Here is a 27,128-nt window from a genome sequence, read left to right on the forward strand (position 1 = left end):
TTTGACATTTTAGTCATTTAGCAGAATATGCCCAGAACTCTCTCTGCCACTCCTCTACTAACCTAACACCATTCCAATGTGTTTTAGGTTACCAACCGGTTCTGGCACCGTGGCACCAGAGCCAGACCGAGGCTCCTGTGGTGGATGACTGGTTTCGGCGCGCGGAGGAGACGTGCATCGTCAGAAGGTCAACGCTGACCGTCACCGCAGTGAGGCCCCGGTCTTCGTACCGGGGGATCGGGTCTGGCTCTCGACCCGGAATCTGCCCCTCCGCCTGCCCTGCCGGAAGCTGAGCCCGCGGTTTGTGGGGCCGTTCAAAGTCCTGAGGAGAATCAACGATGTCACGTATAGGTTATTACTTCCCCCTGATTACCGTATTAACCCCTCGTTTCATGTATCTCTCCTCAGGCCGGTGGTGGTTGGTCCGCTCCAGGAGTCTGAGGTGCGGGAGGTTCCTCCACCTCCACTGGACTTCGAGGGGGCCCTGGCGTACTCTGTCCGTTCCATCCTGGATTCGAGGCGTCGGGTGGGGGGCATTCAGTACCTCGTGGAGTGGGAAGGGTATGGTCCGGAGGAACGGTGCTGGGTCCCGGTGAGGGATATCCTCGATCCCTCCCTGTTGCGGGATTTCCACTGTCGCCATCCGGCGGGGGGGGTGGGGGGGGGGGGGGTACTGTCACGACTTCGGCCGCCCCCCCTCCTTGTTCGGGCAGGTTTCGGCGTTCGTCGTCAACGGCTTACTAACCACTGCTGCCCCAATCATCATCACAATTGTCTTGTCTTGTCAATCACACACACCTGGTTCCTATCCCCTAATTAGTCTGTGCATAAGTGTTCCATCTGCCCCCTTGTCCTTGTGGGTGATTGTTATTTGTGAGAGTAGTGTAGCTCGGTGGAGCTACTCGTACATTGTGTTGCCACGGTAGATTTTCCCCTGTGCATATGTATTATTGGATATTCATTACAGTGTATTTGCCAGGGATGATAGTTTCCCCTGTGCCTGTTTCATTGATCGCTATTTGAGCGCATGTGTGTCTACGAAGGAATAAACTCTGTATTCGGTGATTACCCTCCTGCGCCTGACTCCTTTCCATCACACTCATCACATATACATTCTCTCCCAAATTCGTGGATAGACATTTTGGAGCGTAGCATAAGATAACCAGTCCATCCAGTATGCATAATAATACAGTCCACACTCAACGGCGATTACTCTAATTTGTTTAGTTTTGGAGTATAGACTAGACCAATTATGAACCAAAGACATCTTAAATCAGTTTGTTTTATGTTTTTCTCCCATGCATAATATGCAGTAGGCTATGTATTGTATAACGGAACAATCATCATTTTTTAAATTCAGTGTTTTTCCTTTGGGCTTCGGCTCATAAGCCTATGTATAAGCTCTAATATGCATATGGTGGTTTTGAATTAATCATCACCTTAGAAAGCGCTGTCCATTTAGTTGTGTTTGGCTTTGAAACAACATCCACAAAAACCATGTTTTACACTGTTTCAACCTGCTGTTGAAGTTCTTTCTTCAAATTGATCATCACTGTAAGGTGAGTTTTAAAAGTACTATAGGCCTACTGTTTTGATAGGTTTTAGATTTGATTTTTGATTGCATTTGCATTGATGTCAGAGTGGTTAGAGGGACAATAGAGCCCTGAGTCCCAGGTCATTAGGACCTGATGGTCATTAGCAAGTTGGTTACTACCAAAGCATGTCCAGAGTGCATAAACGGAGATTACGTGACTCAACAGTCACGTGGAATTTTACTGCGGTCATGACTCATGACTGCCAGTGTGGCGGTAATATGGTCACTGCAACAGCCCTAGTTACAGTTCATAAAAGGAAATTCATTAGTCCCTACTATATGGATTTCACATGACAGGGAATACAGATATTCAGTTCACAAATACCTTTAAAAAAAGGTAGGGGTGTGGATCAGAATACCAGTCAGTATCTGGTGTGACCACCATTTGCCTCATGCAGCCCGACATCTCCTTCGCATAGAGTTGATCAGACTGTTGATTGTGGCCTGTGAAATGTTGTCCCACTCCTTTTCAATGGCTGTGCAAAGTTGCTGGATATTGGCGGGAACTGGAACACACTGTCGTACAAGTCGATCCAGAGCATCCTAAACATGCTAAATGGGTGACATGTCTGGTGAGTATGCAGGCCATGGAAGAACTGGGACATTTTCAGCTTCCAGGAATTGTGTACAGATCCTTTCGACATGGGGCTGTGCATTATCATGCTGAAACATGAGGTGATGGCGGCGGATGAATGACATGACAATGGGCCTCAGGATCTCATCACGGTATCTCTGTGCATTCAAATTGCCATCGATAAAATGCAATTGTGTTCGTTGTCCGCAGCTTATACCTGCCCATACCATAACCGCCACCATGGAGCACCCTGTTCACAAAGTTGACTTTAGCAAACCGCTCGCCAACACGACGCCATACACGCTGTCTGCCATCTGCCCGGTACAGTTTAAACTGGGATTCATCCATGAAGAGCACACTTCTCCAGCGTGCCAGTGGCAATCGAAGGTGAGCATTTGCCCACTGAAGTCGGTTACGACGCCTAACTGCAGTCAGGTCAAGACCCTGGTGAGGACAAGGAGCACGCAGATGAGCTTCCCTGAGACGGTTTCTGAGTTTGTGCAGAAATTATTCGGTTGTGCAAACCCACAGTTTCATCAGCTGTCCGGGTAGCTGGTCTCAGACAATCCCACAGGTGAAGAAGCCGGATTTAGAGGTCCTGGGCTGACGTGGTTACTGTCTGCGGTTGTGAGGGCGGTTGGACATTGGAGGCAGCTTATGGTAGATAAATTAACATTGCATTCTCTGGCAACAGCTCTGGTGGACATTCCTGCAGTCAACAAGCCAATTGCACACTCCCTCAAAACATCTGTGGCATTGTGTTGTGTGACAACTGTCAGGTGGGTGGATTATCTTGGCAAAGGAGAAATGCTCACTAACAGGGATGTAAACAAATTTGTGCACAAAATTTGGGAGAAATAAGCTTTTTGTGCATATGGAACATTTCTGGGATCTTTTATTTCAGCTCATGAAACATGGGACCAGGTTGGAGCAGATCAGCATTCAAAGATAAAGCTGGACGCATACTGCTAACAACAATAATTAGCAAACAACAGCAATGATAGAGAATGTTGCTTCGCCATTCAGTTTGTTTCATTCACAGAAGCGTCCCTAGGGTTAACTGTTATAGTAAAATAACCTTGCAAGATGTATAAAGGATTAAATGGGATAATCATATCGTGAATGGGATGCAAAGGCCACTTGTTTGGAAACCAAAAGGTCGCTGAAAGGTGAAACGGTACTTTGAAGAACACTTTTCATTTTAATGACGTCTACTACTGTGTTCCCAACTTGTATGGGAACAAAATGTTAGACATCTTTTACCATTTTGAATGGACCATGTCCAATTCATACGCAATAGAGAGCCATGCCTGTACATTACAATGGTTGTTGGTTCCAAAGGACACTTTCCTGGAAACTTTAATCCAATCAAATATATGGACTAATAGTTCATAAGCTAGCTATAACTTTACGCATTCACCTTACAGAAGATGTATCACTGATAAATCTAGTTTGAAACTCAGCTAGGTGCTTCTAAGACTTTTGAGAAGAGTGATAGTGCTATTGATATAACAGGGTTAGCCAGCGGGAGTGGAGGGACTAAGGTGGCCAACAAATAGAGGGTGTGGCTGTATTTAGCACACAGAGAGCGTACCGGGTGGACTTTGATATTTAGACAATAGTGTGATCTGAATACCAATAAAGAGTCCCAGAGCAGGCACTCTCAAAGAGCCTGCTGTAAACTCACTCAACACACACAGCCCCTTACCTCCTGTCGTTTCCGCTCCTCAGCAGAGATCATCTGAAGAATGCCGGTATCCTTCACCTGAGGCATAGAGGAAGACGTTCACAGCAAAATGATTAGTACATAAACTGACACAGTCATTGGCATTACAACATCATAAAACTGTAATATGTTGCTTAAGCAGTATGACAGAGCACTCAGTCAGCAAACTGTATCCATATGGGAATGCAATTGCCCTGAAAATGTTGTAATATGCAGAGTTAGAGGCTCAATTCCATTCATACTCTTAATGAAATGGGGAGTTTCTTTTGAATTCGTTCATAAATAATGGTTCAAATAGAATACCACCTTTTAATTTAAAACAGTATATTCGTCTTCATGGGACTAGGCGATATTTCTTTTGTTGATAACAGTTCTGTTCCTGGCCTCCCGTGTGGCGCAGCAGTCTAAGGCACTACATCGCACTCATCACTACAGACCCGGGTTTGATCCCAGGCTGTGTCACAACCGGCCATGACCGGGAGTCCCATAGGGCGGCGCACAATTGGCCCAGCGTCGTCCGGGTTAGGGGAGGGTTTGGCCAGGGGGAGTTTACTTGGCTCATCGCGCTCTAACAACTCCTTGTGGCTGGCCGGGCGCCTGCAGGCTGACTTTGGTCGTCAGTTGAACAGTATTTCCTCCGACACATTGGTGCGGCTGGCTTCCGGGTTAAGCAGGTGGGTGTTAAGAGGCGCGGTTTGCGGGTCATGTTGTTTCAGAGGATGCATGACTTGACCTTTGCCTCTCCCGAGGCTGTTGGGGAGTTGCAGCGATGAGACGATCGTAATTGGATATCACGAAATTGGGGAGAAAAATAATAAAATAAATAAAAATATAACAGTTCTGTTCCTAAAATCTTTAATTTTAAGTCTAAACACACATCTTCGAGTGATAGTCACAATATAAGTTGAATTGAAGTGTGTGAGTTATTTTAGGATGTTTTTAGGCCACATTTTCATACAGTCCATGTATTGTTTACTACACAAGGCTTTCCGTAGAGCTTGAATTAAAATTCTAAGACAGCCACATAATTGTTTTCTTGCCTCGAGGAGTTAAGATTGGGTTAAAATGTCAGAAAACCATCCCTTTTACTGCCTTCTTTCACGCGTATGATCCGCGCCAAAGTTTGGTGTTGATGCACAGTCACACAGATATCTGCTGTTAGGGTTCGGACCCCACATCTGTGCCCCTACCAGCCCCCCCTGGCCTGGGAGACCCCTCTGCTCCTCCCTGCTTACCTGTGGTAGCGAGCTCCAGGTGACCTGCGCTGGCCTGTAGCTCTTTACCACGATGGCCTGGTCCTCCCCGGGTGGCTCCACATGGACAAAGTCATCCTCCTCCGCAATAGCGGTGGGCTGCAGCCCCCGCTCCCTGATCTCCTGGTACAGCCGAGGATCTGCGGGCAAGAGAATCGAATTGGAATACCTTTATTGTTCCATGCAATGTTGAAATGGCTTTTGTAGTTATGTGACACTGACATGGAAAATGTGGAAATGTATGAAGTCCTCACTTCACTGTCATTAAGAACACTTAATTTGACACATTCCGCATGGATAATACAATTATTGTAGATAGTCAGATTAATATAATAGTTTGTTTAAAACATTTACATGCTTTGCAAGAACAATTTCCTGTATACATGGGCACAACTGAAATCAGGGTACTGATGGGCCTTTTAATACATGCAGAAAATCGGCAATCAAAATAAACGTTCTACCAGTGACCATGTTATTTTTGCGAAGACTATTTGATTCTGAGTTTGATTCTAAGATGCATACGTTTTTCCAAACTCACTTTACTTGCGCACAAGAGGGAGGCTTGCGTTACCGGTGCTGGCATGTGTACAGATCAAATACACAGCTGGAACACCGATTAAGCGTTCCAGCGCCATATCCTAACAATTCAAAAGATTGCTCAGAAAACCAGGTGCTTTAATCGGCATATGTTTACTTCCATTATGACCTTACCCTGATTAAGATAAGCAGATCAAGGTGTTTACATGACTAATACCATACTCTGCCTTAATCAGTTTAATATCGAATTATTAGTGTGCATGTTAACGTACTTAAATGAGAAATGGAATGACCAATGGTGATTAAAAATGAAGAGGAAAATGGAGCATATTAAAATGCAGGATATTCCAAATATTTGGTATGCTGAGTGCATTTAGAGCTGAGAGATTTTCTGTTGCGTTCTATGTAGCCTCCTTGAGGCTACCGTTTCCAAATCAAATCAAATTTTATTTGTCACATCCGCCGAATACAACAGGTGTGGCCCTTACAGTGAAATGCTTACTTACAAGCCCTTAACCAATAATGAAAGAGCAGTAGTAAAATAACAGTAGTGAGGCTATATACAGGGGGTACCGGTACAGAGTCAATGTGCGGGGGGGTGGGGGGGGATGCAAATAGTCCGGTTGAATATTTTCTTCGCTATAAAATAAGCGTTTAAAACATGTTTTTGTCCAGGGTTTCCCATTTTCCAACTGTGGGCTGCCATTGTTGTCCATTTTAGAACACGCAGTCACAAATTAGTATCTCCCACTTGTACAGGCTGAAAATGGGATACCCTGGATAAAAACAAGTTTTAAACGCTTATTTGATAGCGAAGGACACATTCAACCAGACGAATTTTAAGTATTGTTCTTAAAGATACTGGATATGCCTCTGTACCGTTAAAACATTATTTTGGTGAAACCGAATAGTTTAGATTTGGTTGATCAAGGACGCCAGGCTACGGAAGCTTCTGCAACGAGCGATCTGTCTGTAAACAATGGCTCGTTGCAGGGCGAAGCCACATGCTAACCAGGAATACAGGTCAACCAATTCCATTTGAACTTCAGGAAGTGAATTGAAAATGACAATGATTGAGAAATCTTCACTTGAAAGAAATAATGGCCAATTATCGATTTAAGAACTGAATTTCGGTTCATCTCCTGGCTTTGCCATATACATTTTTTAATCGAATAACCCAGATGCTAGCAGTTTTTTGCCATTTGATATTTTCCTGTCATCTGCTAGCCTGGGTGTCTGTTTCTGCTCTTTCACAAACGTATGCAGAAATACACTGGCATGACTAGTCATCTGCATCTCTAGGGACAAAACTCTGTCAGCCGGGAGGAGTGACACATAAGTACCGTCTTTGAATGAGCCCCCGTGCTTCTGGTTCCTCTTTCTCCCCAAGGTTCTCTAGAAGGGAGATGGTGGAAACACAACATTAGTTAATCATAGAGCAGGGATCATCAACTAGATTCAGCCACAGGATGATTTGTTATTGAGCAGATGGTCAGGGGGCTGGAACATAATTACAAATAATTTGTAGACTGGGCTTCTTGCGGTCAATTTGCAAACATATATAATATTTCAAACCTTGCTTACATTGGTATACGATCACATACTGTATATCTTAGAGGAATGAAGGGGGGAAGAGGGCCTCCATAGAAGGACATGGCGCTCTCTCTCTCAATTTTGTCAGTATGTTTTGCTCCATGTTAAAACCATAGTGCAGGTGGACTTCCTCGACTGACAACACTAACAGTTTATGCATGGGAAGTTGTCCTGGAAATTTGACCTCATTCTAACTAAAAAGGCTTCTAACTGAGGGACTTATCACCAGCACTTTGGCACTGATGACTCAAGACAGCTAGGTTTCTGGATAGACACTAACTGAGGAGTGAGGTGTCTGATACAACTATCCCTTCCAGAACCACAGTAGTCTTCTACCAATCCCCCCCCCCCCAGTTTCAGTGATTGGCTAATTTTAACAGGCCTGGTCTCCCAGGTCTAAAGCAAACAATGCTCAATCAAAAACACAGAGTGCCTGTGGCGCTCCAGGACCAGGGTTGCCTACCCCTAGGGCATAGCAGGGGGCTAGAGATGGAATTAAGCCAGCGACTCGCTCCCACTTGCCTTGCGTCCGGGACCGCGTGCCGGCCCTGGGCTGGAGGCTCTGCTGTCTTCCTTTACGGGCATGAGCGTGTTTGCGCCCCCGTGGTTCCCAGCCATGGCGTCTATGTCGAGGCTGGTCACCGCCACCCGGTACGACTGGTTCCTGCGGTTCCTCCTCAGTGAGACGCCATCCCCGTCGCTGTCGTAGTCCTCCCAGGACACGTCAGGCCCCATGGCGGAGTGACGGCTCCTGGAGGAGGAGGTGGTGGAGGCGGCCTCCAGACCCAAGGGGAAGGTGACCACGGTGGTGTGGTGGCGGGGCTTATTTGGCCGACTGGCCACCGCCAGGCTCTTGGGGATGAGCTGCTGGGTGCCCAGCTTCCGTGCCGCAGCACTCTGAGTGCTCAGGACCACTGGCTTCCGCCCCTTGGAGACTTCGGCCAACGAGGGCTCGGCCTGGGACGTGGGTGAGCCCTGCGGTTGGCCGTGGTGGTTGTCCATCGAGTCGCAGTCCAGCTGCAGGTCGGAAGAGAAGCGTCGCTCCAGCAGGAGGGAGGTCTGGTCGCCCATGGAGCCGTCTGACTGTCTGTTGGTCATCCCTGGTCCTGCCCTGGTCCCGGTGGTTCAATGTCTGCCTGCCTGAGAGCTCGGTTATCTCTGCAGCATCAGCAACAGGCTACCATAGCAGCATAGAGACTGTTGGGACAACTACAGGATGTCAACTTGAACCAAGTAGGGGATTTAAATTTTGCAATTGAATGTAACTATAAAAATAAACATTTGTTTCACTTTGGCATTAATGTTTCAACAAAGACAAACACCATGGAATGTGGTAATTAGGGGTGGAAATAGATACTCAATGTGAATGTTTTGCTTTGAATTTTCAGCTCAAATGCCAGACAACTAGCCAACCGATGTTGCCTGGCTACCCAAACTACTTGCTCTGGCCAAACGCTACGTCACTCCCACGGACGTTAGTTGCTTCTACACAATGAGTCTGGATCCGAGTACGGCCCTTACTATCCGGGATCCTTGGGACGTCCCTACCACATTGAATGTACACTGAACAAAAATATAAAAACACAACCATTAAAAACTTTACTGAGTTACAGTTCATAAAGTGCATTCGGAAAGTATTCAGACCCCTTGACTTTTTCCACATTTTGTTACATTACAGCCTTATTCTAAAATGGATTAAAATTGTTAGTTTTTTCCTTATCAATCTACACACAATACCCCATAATGATTAAGCGAAAACAAGTTTTGAAATGTTTGCTAATTTATAATAATTAAAAATTTTAAACAGAAATATTACATTTACATAAGTATTCAGATCCTTTACTCAGTACTTTGTTGAAGCAACTCTGGCAGCGATTACAGCCTTGAGTCTTCTTGGGAATGACGCTACAAGCTTGGCACACCTGTATTTGGGGAGTTTCTCAGATTCTTCTCTGCAGATCCTCTCAAGCTCTGTCAGGTTGGATGGGGAGCGTCGCTGCACAGCTATTTTCAGGTCTCTCCAGAGATGTTCGATCGGGTTCAAGTCCGGGCTCTGGCTGGGCCACTCAAGGACATTCAGAGACGTGTCCCGAAGCCATTCCTGCGTAGTCGTCTTGGCTGTGTGCTTAGGGTCGTTGTCCTGTTGGAAGGTGAACCTTCGCCCCAGTCGGAGGTCCTGAGCGCTCTGGAGCAGGTTTTCATCACGGATCTCTCTGTACTTTGCTCCGTTAATCTTTCCCTTGATCCTGACTAGTCTCCCAGTCCCTGCCGCTGAAAAATATCCCTACAGCATGATGCTGCCACCACCATGCTTCACCGTAGGGATGGTGCCAGGTTTCCTCCAGACGTGACGCTTGGCATTCAGGCCAAAAAGTTCAATATTGGTTTCATCAGACCAGAGAATCTTGCTTCTCAAGGTCTGAGAGTCCTTTAGGCAAACTCCAAGTGGGCTGTCATGTACCTTTTACTGAGGAGTGGCTTCCGTCTGGTCACTCTACCAAAAGGCCTGATTGGTGAGGTGCTGCAGAGATGGTTTTCCTTCTGGAAGGTTCTCCCATCTCCACAGAGGATCTCTGGAGCTCTGTCAGAGTGACCATCGGGTTCTTGGTCACCTCCCTGACCAAGGCCCTTCTCCCCTGATCGCGCAGTTTGGCCGGGCGGCCAGCTCTAGGAAGAGTCTTGGTGGTTCCAAACTTATTTGATTTAAGAATGATGGAGGCCACTGTCTTCTTGGGGACCTTCAAAGCTGCAGAAATGTTTTGGTACCCTTCCCAAGATATGTGCCTCAACACAATCCTGTCTCGGAGCTCTACGGAAAATTCCTTCGAGCTCATGGCTTGGTTTTTGCTCTGACATGCACTGTCAACTGTGGGACCTTATATAGACAGGTGTGTGCCTTTCCAAATCATGTCCAATCAATTTAATTTACCACAGGTGGACTCCAATCAAGTTGTGGAAACATCAAGGATGACCAATGGAAACAGGATGCACCTGAGCTTAATTCAGTCTCATAGCAAAGTGTCTGAATACTTATGTAAATATGTAATGTTTTTCATGTCTAATACATTTGCAAAAAAATTCTAAAAACCTGTTTTCGCTTTGTCATTATGGTGTAGTGTGTGTAGATTGAGGAAAAAAATGCATTTAATTTTAGAATAAGGCTGTAACGTAACAAAATGTGGAAAAAGGGAAGGGGTCTGAATAATTAACGAATGCACTGTACCTTTAAAAAAAGGTAGGGGCGTAGATCAGAAAATCAGTCAGTATCTGGTGTGACCCCCATTTGCCTCATGTAGCGCGACACATCTCCTTCGTATAGAGTTGATCAGGCTGTTGATTGTGGCCTGTGGAATGTTGTCCCACTCCTCTTCTATGACTGTGTGAAGTTGCTGGATATTGGCGGGAACTGGAACACGTGGTCGTACACATTGATCCAGAGCATCCCAAACATGCTCAATGGGTGACATGTCTGGTGAGTATGCAGGCTATGGAGGAACTGGGAAATTTTCAGCTTCCAGGAATTGTGTACAGATCATTGCCCCATGGGGCCGTGCATTATCACGCTGAAACATGAGGTGAACTGCAGTCAGGTCAAGCCTGATGAGGACGACAAGCCCGCAGATGAGCTTCCCTTAGACGGTTTCTGACAGTTTGTGCAGAAATGTTTTGGTTGTGCAAACCCACAGTTTCATCAGCTGCCCGAGTTGCTCATCTCAGACGATCCCACAGGTGAAGAAGCCGGATGTGGAGGTCCTGGGCTGGTGTGGTTATATGTGGTTTGCGGTTGGACGTACTGCCACATTCTCTAAAACGACGTTGGAGGTGGCTTATGGTAGAGAAATGAACATTAAATTATCTGGCAACAGCTCTGGTGGACATTCCTGCAGTCAGCATGCCAATTGCACACTCCCTCAAAACATCAGACATCTGTGGCATTGTGACAAAACTGCACATTTTAGAGTGGCCTTTTATTGTCCCCGGCACAAGATGCGCCTGTGTAATGATCATGCTGTTTAAATCAGCTTCTTGATATGCCACACCTGTCAGGTGGATAGATTATCTTGGCAAAGGAGAAATGCTCACTAACAGGGATTTAAACAAATTTCTGCACAAAATTTGAGAGAAATCAGATTTTTGAGGGTATAGAAAATGTATATATTTTTGTTCAGTGTAAAATGGTTAAGGTTAGGGGGTTAACGATGGGGTTCATTAAGGGTTAAAGTTAGGGTAGGGTAGGTACACTACCGGTCAAAGGTTTTAGAACACCTAGTCATTCAAAGGTTTTTCTTTATTTTTACTATTTTCTACATTGTAGAATAATAGTGAAGATATCAAAACTATGAAATAACACATATGGAATCATGTAGTACCCAAAAACAAGTGTTAAACAAATCAAAATATATTTTATATTTGAGATTCTTCAAAGTAGCCACCTTTTGCCTTGATGACAGCTTTGTACACTCTTGGCATTCTCTCAACCAGCTTCACCTGTAATGCTTTTCCAATAGTCTTGAAGGAGTTCCCAAATATGCTAAGCACTTGTTGGCTGTTTTTCCTTCACTCTGCGGTCCGACTCATCTCAAACCATCTCAATTGGGTTGAGGTCGGGGGATTGTGGAGGCCAGGTCATCTAATGCAGCACTCCATCACTCTCCTTCTTGGTCAAATAGCCCTTACACAGCCTGGAGGTGTGTTGGGTCATTGTCCTGTTGAAAAACAAATGATAGTCCCACTAAGCGCAAACCAGATGAGATGGCGTATCGCTGCAGAATGCTGTGGTAGCCATGCTGGTTAAGTGTGCCTTGAATTCTAAATAAATCACAGACAGTGTCACCAGCAAAGCACCCCCACACCATAACACCTCCTCCTCCATGCTTTACGGTGGGAACTATACATGCGGAGATTATCCGTTCACTCACACCGCGTCTCACAAAGACACGGCGGTTGGAACCAAAAATCTCAAATTTGAACTCCAGACCAAAGGACAGATTTCCACCGGTCTAATGTCCATTGCTCGTGTTTCTTGGCCCAAGCAAGTCTCTTCTTCTTATTGGCGTCCTTTAGTAGTGGTTTCTTTGCAGCAATTCGACCATGAAGGCCTGATTCACGCAGTCTCCTCTGAACAGTTGATGTTGAGATGTGTCTGTTACTTGAACTCTGAAGCATTTATTTGGGCTGCAATTTCTAAGGCTGGTAACTTATCCTCTGCAGCAGAGGTAACTCTGGGTCTTCCATTCCTGTGGCGGTCCTTATGACAGCCAGTTTCATCATAGCGTTGTTCCGTATTGACTGACCTTCATGTCTTAAAGTAACGGACTGTTGTTTCTCTTTGGTTATTTGAGCTGTTCTTGCTATAATATGGACTTGGTCTTTTACCAAATAGGGCTCTCTTCTGTATACCCCCCCACCTTGTCACAACACAACTGATTGGCTCAAACGCATTAAAAAAATGAAAGAAATTCCACAAATTAACTTTTAAGAAGGCACACCTTTTAATTGAAATGCATTCCAGGTGACTACCACATGAAGCTGGTTGAGAGAATGTCAAGTGTGCAAAGCGGTCATCAAGGCAAAGAAGAATCTCAAATATTGTGATTTGTTTAACACAATTTTGGTTACTACATGATTCCATGTGTTATTTCATAGTTTTGATGTCTTCACTATTATTCTACAATGTAGAAAATAGTAAAAATAAAGAAAAACCCTTGAATGACCAGGTGTTCTAAAACTTTTTTTTGACCGGTAGTGTATGTCCCAAGGATCCCAGATAGCACTGCCCATCGGAGTACCTCCCCAACGATTTCTAGAACAAACACATTCTAACCGTTCTGATAGGTCCCAGAAACCAATAGGTTGGGCCAGAGCCAGAACACACGTGGGTAAAGCAGCGTTTGGAAAATGTGTAATTGGCTTTGATACTCTGATTGGTTAGAGATGACTTTGTTTTCTACAACACCCGTCATTTTGAGCGACCAATAATGGTAGTAGACACTCTTATCCAGAGCAACTTAGAGTATTGAGTACATACATTTTCATACTGGTCCCCCCCCATGGGAATCGAACCCACAACCCTAGCATTGCAAGCACCATGGCTCTACCAACTGAGCTACATCATCCATCACAAGCCACTCGATGTCTCAATGTACTCAATTACTGTACTATGGATTGTTTTTCTTCATGGTGATGGAAAGTCTACTGGTACAAACCTAGATGACCAGCCTATTTACATATGTTTCCATGTTATGTGAAAATATTTAATTTGAGATCCTATTGGCCCGTCCTAGCATGCATCTGCATATTTCCGTTAGGGAATGCCTACTGTGTAAAATGCATGTGTGCAATAACTCAATTCGCCTTTGTACTCCTTCTAAACATCGCGATTTTTTAAAACTTTGGCAAAGGGTAAAGTCTACAAAACGTAGTCCACTCTGTTCATAGCAGATTCTAGTTTGGGGAACAGAAAACTGTACTGATATCAAATGTTTCATTGATGAGAACATTTGCAGAATGTCGGGCAAAATTAATCTCCTTCCATCTTCTCCCACTGCCGGCCACTGGGCTTCCTCTCACTACCATATTTGTGAGTGGAAACGCCAAGCGGATGCTTCACATTTATACATCCGGTGAAATATCTGTGTCATAGTTCTATCTGTGGTCGCACTATGCAGAAATCGCTCCGCCATTTCCTGGTTGCTAAAACTCCAATAATTCGCCTAATTTCAGTTTGTGACTAAATAAACTAGGATAGTGTAGAGAATTATTATTGTACCATTTAAACCGCTGTGAAGTATATTTTCTATAACCAAAAATATTGTTGTTTCAGCTGTTTGAAACCGAAAGTAAAAGATGCAAAAACAAAACGTAAGAATGGTAAGTATAGAATTACGACATAGAACAGTTCTACCGCTTCTTAGACTTGCTTTCAAGTAGAATGATAGATCTATAACTCACAGTTCTATGTAAATTTGCTCGGGTCGCCCAAAAAGTTACATATTGGCACTTTAACCGTGCCAGTTCCCAACGGAATAACAAGGCAATCAACCCATGACTCACGCCTACTCTACATACCTCCAACACAAATCTGCGAACTGCATTTATAACAGTTTATTTTACATTTGAGTCATTTAGCAGACGCTCTTATCCAGAGCGACTTACAGTTAGTGAGTGCATACATTCTTTTTTTCCCATACTGGTCTGCCGTAGGAAACGAACCCATAACCCTGGCGTTGCAAACGCCATGCTCTACCAACTGAGCTACACCTGACTATGTAATAAACCGAGTAGGCTACTTTACAGACGCATGTATAGCCTTGAGGGAAAAACGACTTGCATTGCGGCCAAGCATCACCCGAACATGTGTGTTTAATGTCTGCCTATCACACAATGACTATACACTTTTAAAAAGTAATAATGCATGTATGGTAAATACGCCTAGTTTGCTGTAGGCTATGAGATCTCAAATTGGTAGCTAGCCTATAATTTGCAAAGACAACGTTGTAGAGACAAAACTATGAATAAGTGTATCGATGCAGTATTTGTAGCAACTCAATTTATCACAGATTCGTGTTTTATGTTCATAATTTCAACAAAACAATAGCCTACTCACTGTGGGTGCACCTCTTGAAAACTTCACCGTTTATAAATGGATTAGAAAGGAATGTGAGCGTCGCACTCCCACGGTCCACGACCACTATAGTTCTAAACAAAACGTAATTAAAAACAATTTATAAATGTAGTACTACTGTACCTGTCCAACTCGAAAAAACGTGTCATCTTCCAAACAACTAAGTATTATATATCGTGCATGTGTCCAGCAGAACAGTCGCGGAATTTCTCCGAGAAATTGTAGGCTAAATTGACTCCCTTTCGTGTAGACTACTTTTCCTACTCTTCCTCCTCAGTTAGCATAAATAACAGAGCCCCCCAATCTGTGCATGCTACGTCACTACAGGTGTGGTAGGGCGCGTTCCTCTGCCCAGGCGTTGCGGAAGCATACTAGATTTTACAACCCCTGTATAGGTATTTTAAGTATCAGCTAACCAGTATGAAAATGTATGCACGCACTAACTGTAAATCGCTCTGGATAAGAGCGTCTGCTAAATGACTAAAATGTAAAATGTATGTATTAGCAATCTGTCAGTGGATGACACAGTCTATGACTTGACACGTAACCGTTTGTGGATGCATGCAACGTCTGAGCAGGTGAACGCGACCTTAATCTGCTGTCAATACAGCGAGATTTGAACAATTTCAGAATAGTTTCCAGAGAAACATAGGTTAAGTATGAAGCCATTGCAATGTAACTGAATTGATAGATTATCCCTTTGAAATGGCATTTCATGTATTTGTCAGTGGATTAAATTGAGAGAAAAACAATTACAACATAATTTAAAGCTACAAATGTGCTTGTTTAGCCTACCATAAAATATGACCCACCAACAAACCAATAGGGCTTAGCCTACATTTTCACATACGCTCTTATCCAGAGCGACTTACAGTTAGTGAGTGCATTCATTTTTATACTGGCCCCCCGTAGGAAACGAACCCACAACCCTGGCGTTGCAAGCGCCAAGCTCTACAGGGGACTACAAGGTGCATTTCACTACATTTCCAAACTCAAATTTCACTTGAAATAGCGGTCTCTGTGCTAAAAGTCAACATTATTTATCTACCTGTTTTGAAGCTATCCATAATGTGTTTACAAATCTCTTATGGCAACCAAAACAATGGAGTAGATTCTCATTTTTGAGATTATGATAGGGAGGTATTATAATACTGTAAATTTACATTTAGCAGACACTCTTATCCAGAGCGACTTACATTATCTTTTTTTTATTTTTCATACTGGCCCCCCGTGGGAATCGAACCCACAACCCTGGCGTTGCAAATGCCATGCTCTACCAACTGAGATAAATCACATTCTTATAACGTAAATGGATATTTGCATTAGTTGAAATGGCCAATGATCGACTGAAAATCGCACAGATTTTGATGGATTAGTAGGCCTACAGACCCTCATATAACCGCTATGGTCCTACAGCTCCAGGGGCCAACTCCAGGATAAAGGTCTCCCCTGTTCTGGTGAAGAGTTTGCTATGACGGGGGTGCCATCTAGTGTGTTTACAGCTATATTACATGTGCAAGGCAGTAGTAGAGAATCAACTGACAAAAATCTAAGATTGCAGTAAATTGAAAACACAAATGTTTTGAGCAAAGATTTATTTAATTCCATTTGACAGTCTGAAAATAGTTTTACATTAATGAAGCAATAATCTATGTAAGCAAGGCTGAGGACTGTAATATCATGTAATTTTGGAACAATGAAACAACAAGTATTGAGGGTTACTATATACAGTATTTATGTATAGAAAATCTTCTAATGGCAATGACGTTTACATAGTTTTAAATTTCAACATTAATATGGCATCCAATGAATTGAATATTTCCAAATGATTTCTCAACAAAGGACCATATACTTCATAATATATTATGTATGTAATGTATATGTTTGATACACTTGCAAAAATGTACACCCAAAATATATGAAGTACACCTACAGCACATTTTCTGACATTGAGGGGTTCCCATATATTTGTTATATACACATTCAGAAAGACACATCTGGCACATTTCTGAGGTCCAACAACTCTAGCCACAACAACTACAGTGCACAGTCTACCAACCTATAAAACCTACAATGTGTCTATGGTCATTTCTGAGAAAGATGATGCCCGAGTTACCTATAGTTTGGTCCCCTTGCAAAAAAACACAATTTGCCTAGATAAAAACCTGTAGGTGGATTGAAAATACAGTTATAGGAAAACAATGAGAAAGAATAGAAAGCCAACATTTTCCTGTGGTCCACATAATGGTATTATACACAGAGCAGCATAATTGAAGGAGTGTTTAATTTTAGCCTGAGAACACACACAGAATAAGGGCATCCATGAGGACTTGTGTTTCTCAGACACACACACAGAGGAAATAGAGAGCGAGAGGGAAAGAGAGGGTCGGGAAAGAGAGGGCAAGAGAGAAAGAGAGAGCACTCTAGTAAAGGGATCTGCTCATAAAATATTCACGTCCAAGGTTTACTGGGGCAAACCAGATATGGGTCACAGGACAGGAGTCACAGATGTATTTTTGGGACTTTTGCAACATTCAATGTGCTGGTTCGACTTCTGTTACAATTGTGCCCCTAATATTTTCCAGATCACTTTGAAAAACATGTTTGCTTGTTAAACTCTGAGATTTGCTAAATAGTCTTTTTTTCAAAGTTGCATGGATATTTCTTGGCATGGTTGTGAAATGTGGTCTGGGGTGTTCAATTCTCTTGGATAACAAGAGACATGCTTTTGTTTTGACAACACAGTAAATTATGACATCCATAAGACACAATACGCAAGACACAAACAATTCACCATGATCACAATAACTTAACATTTAATGACATTCATTGAAAAATAAAAAAGGGTTATATGCTCAATATATTAATCATTCATTTAAGATACGTTACTTAAATTTCGTTTCCCAGAACTAACAAAATTAAACCCATTTTTAAAATGTTTATGGTTGCAGTTAAAAACCATATGATATTCATGCCCTCTGAAAAAATTAGAACATGTAAAGGAGGGACCTCTATCAATTTCCCATCTGTTTCAATAATATCTCTGTAGTTCAGATGGGCTCAGTGAGAAATAGCATCATTACGTAGAATGGCCTGATTCTATGTCTTTGTGCAATAAATTGAGATTATGATATATGCAGTCTAGAAAGGCCTGCTGTCACAGGAAAAAAAGTCTTAAGCGTCTATCGGAGTCCAAAACGTGTATGCGTACGCACAGCAGTGTTCTAGAATATCGGACCGTTTGCTTTCATACTTTTCGAATTCTCAGCACAGCTCAAGCAATTTCTCCAACTATCAACACATTGAAATGAATAGAGGACGCGTACGGCGAGCCGCGTTAGTTGGGAATTATGGGGAGGTGCGCATTCGGGCTGTGTCGCCCACGCGGACGGTGGCCTCAGAGCCTCGTAGCTATGTCACAATGGGATGTTCGCGTCGCTGCGTCATTGCACTCTGAATTACGCTTTACTTGAGGTTTTGTTCAACAAGCTGTTGCTTATTACTGACACTTTCCATCCTAAAAGCAAACATACAGTAGCCTACAACAGTTTAGGTTAAGAGCTCAGTTATCAATGTAAGTAGTGGGTGCAGAAGATGCAGGGAAAACAGATCGTGGAAATGCACAAAATGACATTTAGGAAAAACTGTTGGACCTATCGCCATGACAGATGTAAATCACCACAGTCAAAAATTACTTTTCCCATTATGCCCCACAAGACAGACCAACATTGAGCCAGGTTGTGCTAATGTATGGTAATGTGTGGGAATTTCCTACAAAGAGTAATGTTAAACAACGTGATGTAAAGTAAGATAGTGTATATGATTCATGACTTAGGGTCTTCATACAGTTGGGATACCTACATTTACATTTACATTTTAGTCATTTAGCAGACGCTCTTATCCAGAGCGACTTACAGGAGCAATTAGGGTTAAGTGCCTTGCTTAAGGGCACATCGACAGATTTTTCACCTACAGTTTTTAGCAAATGTTTTGACGGGACAAAAAGGGGGAGGTGTATCTATTTAACATGCTAATGTAGTCTTTTGAATCATCGCTAACATTGCACTACATACAGTTTGTTTCCACAGGATCTTAGTGCGGCCACTCCATTTCAGGATGGCTGAGCTGCAAAGCATGTTGGGAGGTGACATGGTCCTGCTTGTGGAGATTGGTTGGGGTGGAGATTGGTTGGGGTGGGGTGGGGTGGGTTGGTGTGGGGTAGTGGTTGGTTGACAGTGAAGGTGCAGAGGGTTGGGGGCTAGGACCTGGGGGTGCCATGGAGAAGGGCTGTTTACTGTTTCGCTATGTCTCCTTTCTTTAGAATGATCTGCCGTTGCCATGGCGCCAGCTTGCTCTCGTCGTAACCCAGGGTCCGTAGTCGCTCCTGCTCCGTCTTCTCCTCGCTCTCCTTCTCCTTCTTTGCTCGCTCCTCCTCTTTTCTGAGTGCACCAATAAGAGGGAAGGAGAATACAAGGTGTCAGTGTGATTCAATGCTTCTGTGCCATAACAAGTGACTGTCGCCAGTAATACATTTAAGTCATTTAGCAGACGCTCTTATCCAGAGCGACTTACAGTTAGTGAGTGCATACATTTTTCATACTGCCCCCCCCCCGTGGGAATCGAACCCACAACCCTTGCGTTGCAAACGCCATGCTCTACCAACTGAGCTACACGGGACTTCATTTCACAGTCCTGTTTCAGCTGGTATTAAGAAACAATTGCCTGATTCACACTATAGAGCCAACCCGAACCATACTGTGATGGCTCTCATATTGTCTTTTTACATTGTCCTTTCCAGCTCAGTTCCAGAATATATGGTAGATGTGTAAACAGGCCAGCCCAGTACAGCTCGCTCGGTTTGGCCCTCTTGTGTGAATAACAAAGTCACAATTAGCAGTCTTTATAGCTATCAATACACTCCTTGCCATGTTTGGAATAACACAGAGTACAAGGAGAGGCATTTAAGCACAAAACAGGTTCTGGATATCAGATAAGGTCACCATCAGACCTAGGTCAAAAACATAAGTCAAATTGAAGTATTTGAGGTGTGCTCGAATTAGCTGGGAGTTTGAACCTTTGGGACTATTCCATTGGAACAAATCAAGCACAGCTCAAGTATTTGACCCAGGTCTGGTAACAATGGATACTTTAGGTAATTCTGGTAACTACCTGGTAAACCAACGTTATGGTGTAATTTATAAATACAGTACCAGTCAAAAGTTTGGACACACCTACTCATTACAGGGTTTTTCTTTATTTTTAATATTTTCTACATTGTAGAATAATAGTGAAGACATCAAAACTAGGAAATAACACATATGGAATCATGTAGTAACCAAAAAAGTGTTAAATAAATCAAAATATATTTTATATTTGAGATTCTTCAAAGTAGCCACCCTTTGCCTTGATGACAGCTTTGCACACTCTTGGCATTCTCTCAACCAGCTTCATGAGGTAGTCACCTGGAATGCATTTCAATTAACAGGTGTGCCTTGTTAAAAGTTAATTTGTGGAATTTCTTTCCTTCTTAATGCGTGTTACGGATACAGGTATCCTGTATGTGTTTTTTGTGTTTTTCCTCTCCTTCTGCCCTAATCACAGGTGTCCTTTGTGTTCCTGATTGGTGGTCGTTGGGGTGTCCCACCTGTCCGACATCCGTTGTCTGCTGATTGCTGAGGTGGACCAATCAGTGGACATTCCTCTGCATTGCACCACCTGTTTCTGGTTTTTCACTCACATCACACATCCCATTGTTTTAAAAGCCAGTCAGTTATGTTTGCTGACAGAGACTCTTTTCGTTTGTGAGTATGGATACTGTGGTGTCCTGTTTTTTGTGTACTCACGCATTTGCTGTTTACTCTATATGGTAACTATGTTGTGTGTTCCTGGGAAAAGGGGGATTTAGCAAGTTTCCCTTGGGCATACATTACCCGTAGAAAGAACATTGTCTAAAAACACTAGTTAGACCTGAGCGGACCACCCACTGTATTTTTGTATGGTTAGCAGTAGCTTAGCGGTTCTTGAGGCAGGCAAGATCAGTTTAGGGTTTTTTGTACATTATTGTTTCATTCCTTGGGTCCTGCTCAGCCCTTTTTCCCAAACCTTTACCGTGTGTTCATAATAAACATTTTGTGTTTGACGGTAGCTTATGGTTGTCGGTGTATTTTTGTTCTCACTGTTTCCGTGTCACTATTCTAATTTGCATGAGTTATGTTACGGGTCTCTTGTCCATCCACCCTAGACTTTTAAAGCCACGGGGTTCGTAACAATGTGTTTGAGCCAAACAGTTGTGTTGTGACATGGTAGGGGTGGTATACAGAAGATAGCCCTATTTGGTAAAATACCAAGTCCATATTATGGCAAGAACAGCTCAAATAAGCAAAGAGAAACGACAGTCCATCATTACTTCAAGACATGAAGGTCAGTCGCAAAAAACATCAAGCGCTATGATGAAACTGGCTCTCATGAGGACCTCCACAGGAAAGGAAGACCCAGAGTTACCTCTGCTGCAGAAGATAAGTTCATAAGAGTTAACTGCACCTCAGATTGCAGCCCAAATAAATGCTTCACAGAGTTCAAGTAACAGACACATCTCAACATCAACTGCATGAATCAGGCCTTCATGGTCGAATTGCTGCAAAGAAACCACTACTAAAGGACACCAATAAGAAGAGACTTGCTTTGGCCAAAAAACACGAGCAATGGACATTAGACCGGTGGAAATCTGTCCATTGGTCTGATGAGTCCAAATGTGATATTTTTGGTTCCAACCTCCGTGTCTTTGTGAGACGCAGAGTAGGTGAACGGATGATCTCCGCATGTGTGGTTCCCACCTTGAAGCATGGAGGAGGTGGTGTGATGGTGTGGGGGTGCTTTGCTGGTGACACTGTCAGTGATTTATTTAGAATTCAAGGCACACTTAACCAGCATGGCTACAACAGCATTCTGCAGCGATAAGCCATCCCATCTGGTTTGGGCTTAGTGGGACTATCATTTGTTTTTCAACAGGACAATGACCCAACACACCTCCAGGCTGTGTAAGGGTTATTTGACCAAGAAGGAGAGTGATGGAGTGCTGCATCAGATGACCTGGCCTCCACAATCCCCCGACCTCAACCCAATTGAGATGGTTTGGGATGAGTTGGACCGCAGAGTGAAGGAAAAGCAGCCAACAAGTGCTCCGCATATGTGGGAACTCCTTCAAGACTGTTGGAAAAGCATTCCCCATGAAGCTGGTTGAGAAAATGCCAAGAGTGTGCAAAGCTGTCATCAAGGCAAAGGGTGGCTACTTTGAAGAATCTCAAATATATTTTGATTTGTTTAACACTTGTTTGGTTACATGATTCCATATGTGTTATTTCATTGTTTTATAAATAAAAATATAAATATGCCATTTAGCAGACGCTTTTATCCAAAGCGACTTACAGTCATGCGTGCATAATTTTTTTTTGTGTATGGGTGGTCCCGGAATTCGAACCCACTACCTTGGCGTTACAAGCGCCGTGCTCTACCAGCTGAGCTACAGAGGACCACAGTTTTGATGTCTTCACTATTATTCTACAATGTAGAAAATAGTAAAAAATAAAGAAACCCTGGAATGAGTAGGTGTTCAAACTTTTGACTGGTACTGTACATACCAGGTACAGTTGAAGTTGGAAGTTTACCTACACCTTAGCCAAATTCATTTCAACTCAGTTTTTCACAATTCCTGACATTTAATCCTAGTAAAAATTCCCTGTCTTAGGTCAGTTAGGATCACCACTTTATTTTAAGAATGTGAAATGTCAGAATAATAGTAGAGAGAATTATTTATTTCAGCTTTTATTTATTTCATCACATTCCCAGTGGGTCAGAAGTTTACATACACTCAATTAGTATTTGGTAGCATTGCCTTTAAATTGTTTAACTTGGGTCAAATGTTTCGGGTAACCTTCCACAAGCTTCCCACAATAAGTTGGGTGAATTTTAGCCCATCCCTCCTGACAGAGCTGGTGTAACTGAGTCAGGTTTGTAGGCCTCCTTGCTCGCAGACGCTTTTTCAGTTCTGCCCACAAATCTTCTATAGGATTGAGGTCAGGTCTTTGTGATGGCCACTCCAATACCTTGACTTTGTTGTCCTTAAGCCATTTTGCCACAACTTTGGAGGTATGCTTGGGGTCATTGTCCATTTGGAAGACCCATTTGCGACCAAACTTTAACTTCCTGACTGATGTCTTGAGATGTTGCTTCAATATATCCACAATTTTCCTTCCTCATGATGCCATATATTTTGTGAAGTGCACCAGTCCCTCCTGCAGCAAAGCACCCCCACAGCATGATGCTGCCACCCCCGTGCTTCACGGTTGGATGGTGTTCTTCGGCTTGTAAGCTACCCCATTTTTCCTCCAAACATAACAATGGTCATTATGGCCAAACAGTTCTATTTTTGTTTAATCAGACCAGAGGACATTATACCAAAAATTACTATCTTTGTCCCCATGTGCAGTTGCAAACCGTAGTCTGGCTTTTTTATGGCGGTTTTGGAGCAGTGGCTTCTTCCTTGCTGAGCGGCCTTTCAGGTTATGTCGATATAGGACTAGTTTTACTGTGGATATAGATACTTTTGTACCGGTTTCCTCCAGCATCTTCTCAAGGTCCTTTGCTGTTGTTCTGGGATTGATTTGCATGAACGCACCAAAGTACGTTCATCTCTAGGAGACAGAATGCGTCTCCTTCCTGAGCGGTATGACGGCTGCATGGTCCCATGGTGTTTATACTTGCGTACTATTGTTTGTACAGATGAACGTGGTACCTCCAGGTGTTTGGAAATTGCTCCCAAGGATGAACCAGACTTGTGGAGGTCTACAATTTTTTTTCTGAGGTCTTGGCTGATTTCTTTTGATTTTCCCATGATGTCAAGCAAAGAGGCACTGAGTTTGAAGGTAGGCCTTGAAATACATCCACAGGTACACCTCCAATTGACTCAAATGATGTCAATTAGCCTATCAGAAGCTTCTAAAGCCATCATTTTCTGGAATTTTCCAAGCTGTTTAAAGGCACAGTCAACTTAGTGTACAGTGGGGAGAACAAGTATTTGATACACTGCCGATTTTGCAGGTTTTCCTACTTACAAAGCATGTAGAGGTCTGTAATTTTTATCATAGGTACACTTCAACTGTGAGAGACGGAATCTAAAACAAAAATCCAGAAAATTACATTGTATGATTTTTAAGTAATTCATTTGCATTTTATTGCATGACATAAGTATTTGATCACCTACCAACCAGTAAGAATTCCGGCTCTCACAGACCTGTTAGTTTTTCTTTAAGAAGCCCTCCTGTTCTCCACTCATTACCTGTATTAACTGCACCTGTTTGAACTCGTTACCTGTATAAAAGACACCTGTCCACACACTCAATCAAACAGACTCCAACCTCTCCACAATGGCCAAGACCAGAGAGCTGTGTAAGGACATCAGGGATACAATTGTAGACCTGCACAAGGCTGGGATGGGCTACAGGACAATAGGCAAGCAGCTTGGTGAGAAGGCAACAACTGTTGGCGCAATTATTAGAAAATGGAAGAAGTTCAAGATGACGATCAATCACCCTCGGTCTGGGGCTCCATGCAAGATCTCACCTTGTGGGGCATCAATGATCATGAGGAAGGTGAGGGATCAGCCCAGAACTACACAGCAGGACCTGGTCAATGACCTGAAGAGAGCTGGGACCACAGTCTCAAAGAAAACCATTAGTAACACACTACGCCGTCATGGATTAAAATCCAGCAGCGCACGCAAGGTCCCCCTGCTCAAGCCAGCGCATGTCCAGGCCCGTCTGAAGTTTGCCAATGACCATCTGGATGATCCAGAGGAGGAATGGGAGAAGGTCATGTGGTCTGATGAGACAAAAATAGAGCTTTTTGGTCTAAACTCCACTCGCCGTGTTTGGAGGAAGAAGAAGGATGAGTACAACCGCAAGAACACCATCCCAACCGTGAATCATGAAGGTGGAAACATCATTCTCTGGGGATGCTTTTCTGCAAAGGGGACAGGACGACTGCACCGTATTGAGGGGAGGATGGATGGGGCCATGTATCGCGAGATCTTGGCTAACAACCTCCTTCCCTCAGTAAGAGCATTGAAGATGGGTCGTGGCTGGGTCTTCCAGCATGACAACGACCTGAAACACACAGCCAGGGCAACTAAGGAGTGGCTCCGTAAGAAGCATCAGAAGGTCCTGGAGTGGCCTAGCCAGTCTCCAGACCTGAACCCAATAGAAATTCTTTGGAGGGAGCTGAAAGTCCGTATTGCCCAGCGACAGCCCCGAAACCTGAAGAATCTGGAGAAGATCTGTATGGAGGAGTGGGCCAAAATCCCTGCTGCAGTGTGTGCAAACCTGGTCAAGACCTACAGGAAACGTATGATCTCTGTAATTGCAAACAAAGGTTTCTGTACCAAATATTAAGTTCTGCTTTTCTGATGTATCAAATACTTGTCATGCAATAAAATGCAAATTAATTACTTAAAAATCATACAATGTGATTTTCTGGATTTTTGTTTTAGATTCCGTCTCTCACAGTTGAAGTGTACCTATGATAAAAATTACAGACCTCTACATGCTTTGTAAGTAGGAAAAGCTGCAAAATCGGCAGTGTATCAAATACTTGTTCTCCCCACTGTATGTAAACTTCTGACCCACTGGAATTGTGATACAGTGAATTATAAGCGAAATAATCTGTCTGATAACAATTGTAGGAAAAATGACTTGTGTCATGCACAAAGTAGATGTCCTAACCGACTTGCCAAAACTATAGTTTGTTAACAAGAAATTTGTGGAGTGGTTGAAAAACAAGTTTTAATGTCTCCAACCCAAGTGTATGTAAACTTCCGACTTCAACTGTAAATAGATTTATGCCTTATGGATGTTTTAACTATAGCTCTTATGCATGTGTGGTATTTAATGGAGCAGGATCGATGACTTAGTGAACTTAACTCTGATCAACAATCAGCAATGACTGATTGCCCTATTGTATCAAAAAGGCAGCAACATTTGAGGGCTGACATCTGTGTATAGGAGTCAATAATGCCATGCCTGCCTCTAGTTGATCCATTTTAGATGGAGTCTTTTCAGAATATCTATGAGAGTTTGACTGCTTCATGAAATAACTGCAGGTATAGAGGATGTATCAAATTCTGGGTATTATGCTAGTACAATTACTGACCAGCAGATGGAAACCTTGATCTCAAATTCATATAACTTTTCAGTCCATGTGAAACCAAAAATGCCAAATGGCATCAATGATAATAACAAATGTTTATTTCTTACCTTTTTTGCTCCCTGCCCGACCCGGAGAAGGTAAGCACAAAGGGGAATTTAAGTAATTACAGTATTAATGCATTGAAAATGTTACATCACTTAATGACTACAGGAAATAATGCATTGTGGTTACAGTAGGTAGCTAGCTATATACTCTAAACATTTCAGGATCTACATGACTTGCAAATTTTAGAATCAACCCACCCAACTGAACTTGAGGTGGGGAAAAGACAGAAAAAAAGAAATAAAACATTAACCAGACAGACATTAACAACCAGAGAAATTGACATAAGTGAGGACAAATCAGAGAGTGGAGTGACAGTGGAGACCCCGAGGGCTCCTGATTGGAGGAATGGGACGAGTAGCGCCGCCTCTCACTCACTTCTCTTCATCAAGCTTTTTCTTCATGATGTCCCTTCGCCACGCTGGCATGGATGCCAGGCGCGCCGCCTCCTCGTCCACCTGCAGAGGACCAAATACACAGGGGCCAACTCTGTCACAATGGGGCCCCACTGGTAACACTGTCCCTGCCCATCTCCAACTCCACTACTACAGTCATCCCTTTAGCCTCCCAGGAACTGAGACTTTCCCATCCTTTCTTGTTTCTATGATGTAGCTCACAAAGGTGAAGCACCTGATTGGATTAAGCATCAAATTCATCTCCAGCACCACCACAACATCAACATATGTGAAAATGGCACGTTTCAATGTTTTGTAGTAAAACAAGATACAGGAAGATAAGTGTTTCCAATGACGTCAGTGTGCATCATGTGATTTTAACTAATTATGAGTAGGCATTGCCTACTAATTGGTTGATGATGTCATTGGAAACACTTATCTTTCTCTATCTTTTTGACTATGAAACATAGAAACGCGCCATTTTCACATACGTTGATGTTGGGGTGGTGCTGGAGATGAATATGCAGTTGA

General features: G+C 43.2%; 2 protein-coding genes across 3 annotated transcripts in view; both read right to left on the reverse strand.

Moving 5' to 3' along the window:
• Positions 1-15,209, reverse strand: part of arhgef16 (Rho guanine nucleotide exchange factor (GEF) 16) — a 32,968-nt gene extending 17,759 nt beyond the window's left edge. Inside the window, exons 1-5 of one of the 2 annotated variants that reach the window (XM_084185303.1) lie at positions 15,025-15,209; positions 7,800-8,474; positions 7,028-7,079; positions 5,130-5,287; positions 3,877-3,933 (exon numbers count right to left, since the gene is read on the reverse strand). In XM_084185303.1, coding sequence (XP_084041429.1) covers positions 3,877-3,933; positions 5,130-5,287; positions 7,028-7,079; positions 7,800-8,375 — 843 coding nt within the window. In that variant the 5' untranslated portion in view covers positions 8,376-8,474; positions 15,025-15,209. Of the gene's footprint in view, positions 1-3,876; positions 3,934-5,129; positions 5,288-7,027; positions 7,080-7,799; positions 8,475-14,883 lie in introns of both variants that reach the window. The other variant, XM_084185304.1, reaches the window with a different exon arrangement.
• A 3,926-nt stretch (positions 15,210-19,135) lies between these two features.
• The window catches only part of espn (espin), a 107,217-nt gene continuing 99,224 nt past the window's right edge, over positions 19,136-27,128 (reverse strand). The window contains exons 12-13 of the mRNA XM_084183950.1: positions 26,581-26,660; positions 19,136-19,340 (exon numbers count right to left, since the gene is read on the reverse strand). Of these exons, the coding sequence (XP_084040076.1) occupies positions 19,193-19,340; positions 26,581-26,660 (228 nt within the window). The 3' untranslated portion in view covers positions 19,136-19,192. The remainder of the gene's footprint in view (positions 19,341-26,580; positions 26,661-27,128) is intronic.

The sequence above is a fragment of the Coregonus lavaretus genome (genome assembly GCF_964263955.1).
Source record: "Coregonus lavaretus genome assembly, chromosome: 20".
In the NCBI taxonomy this organism is placed as follows: Eukaryota; Metazoa; Chordata; class Actinopteri; order Salmoniformes; family Salmonidae; genus Coregonus; species Coregonus lavaretus.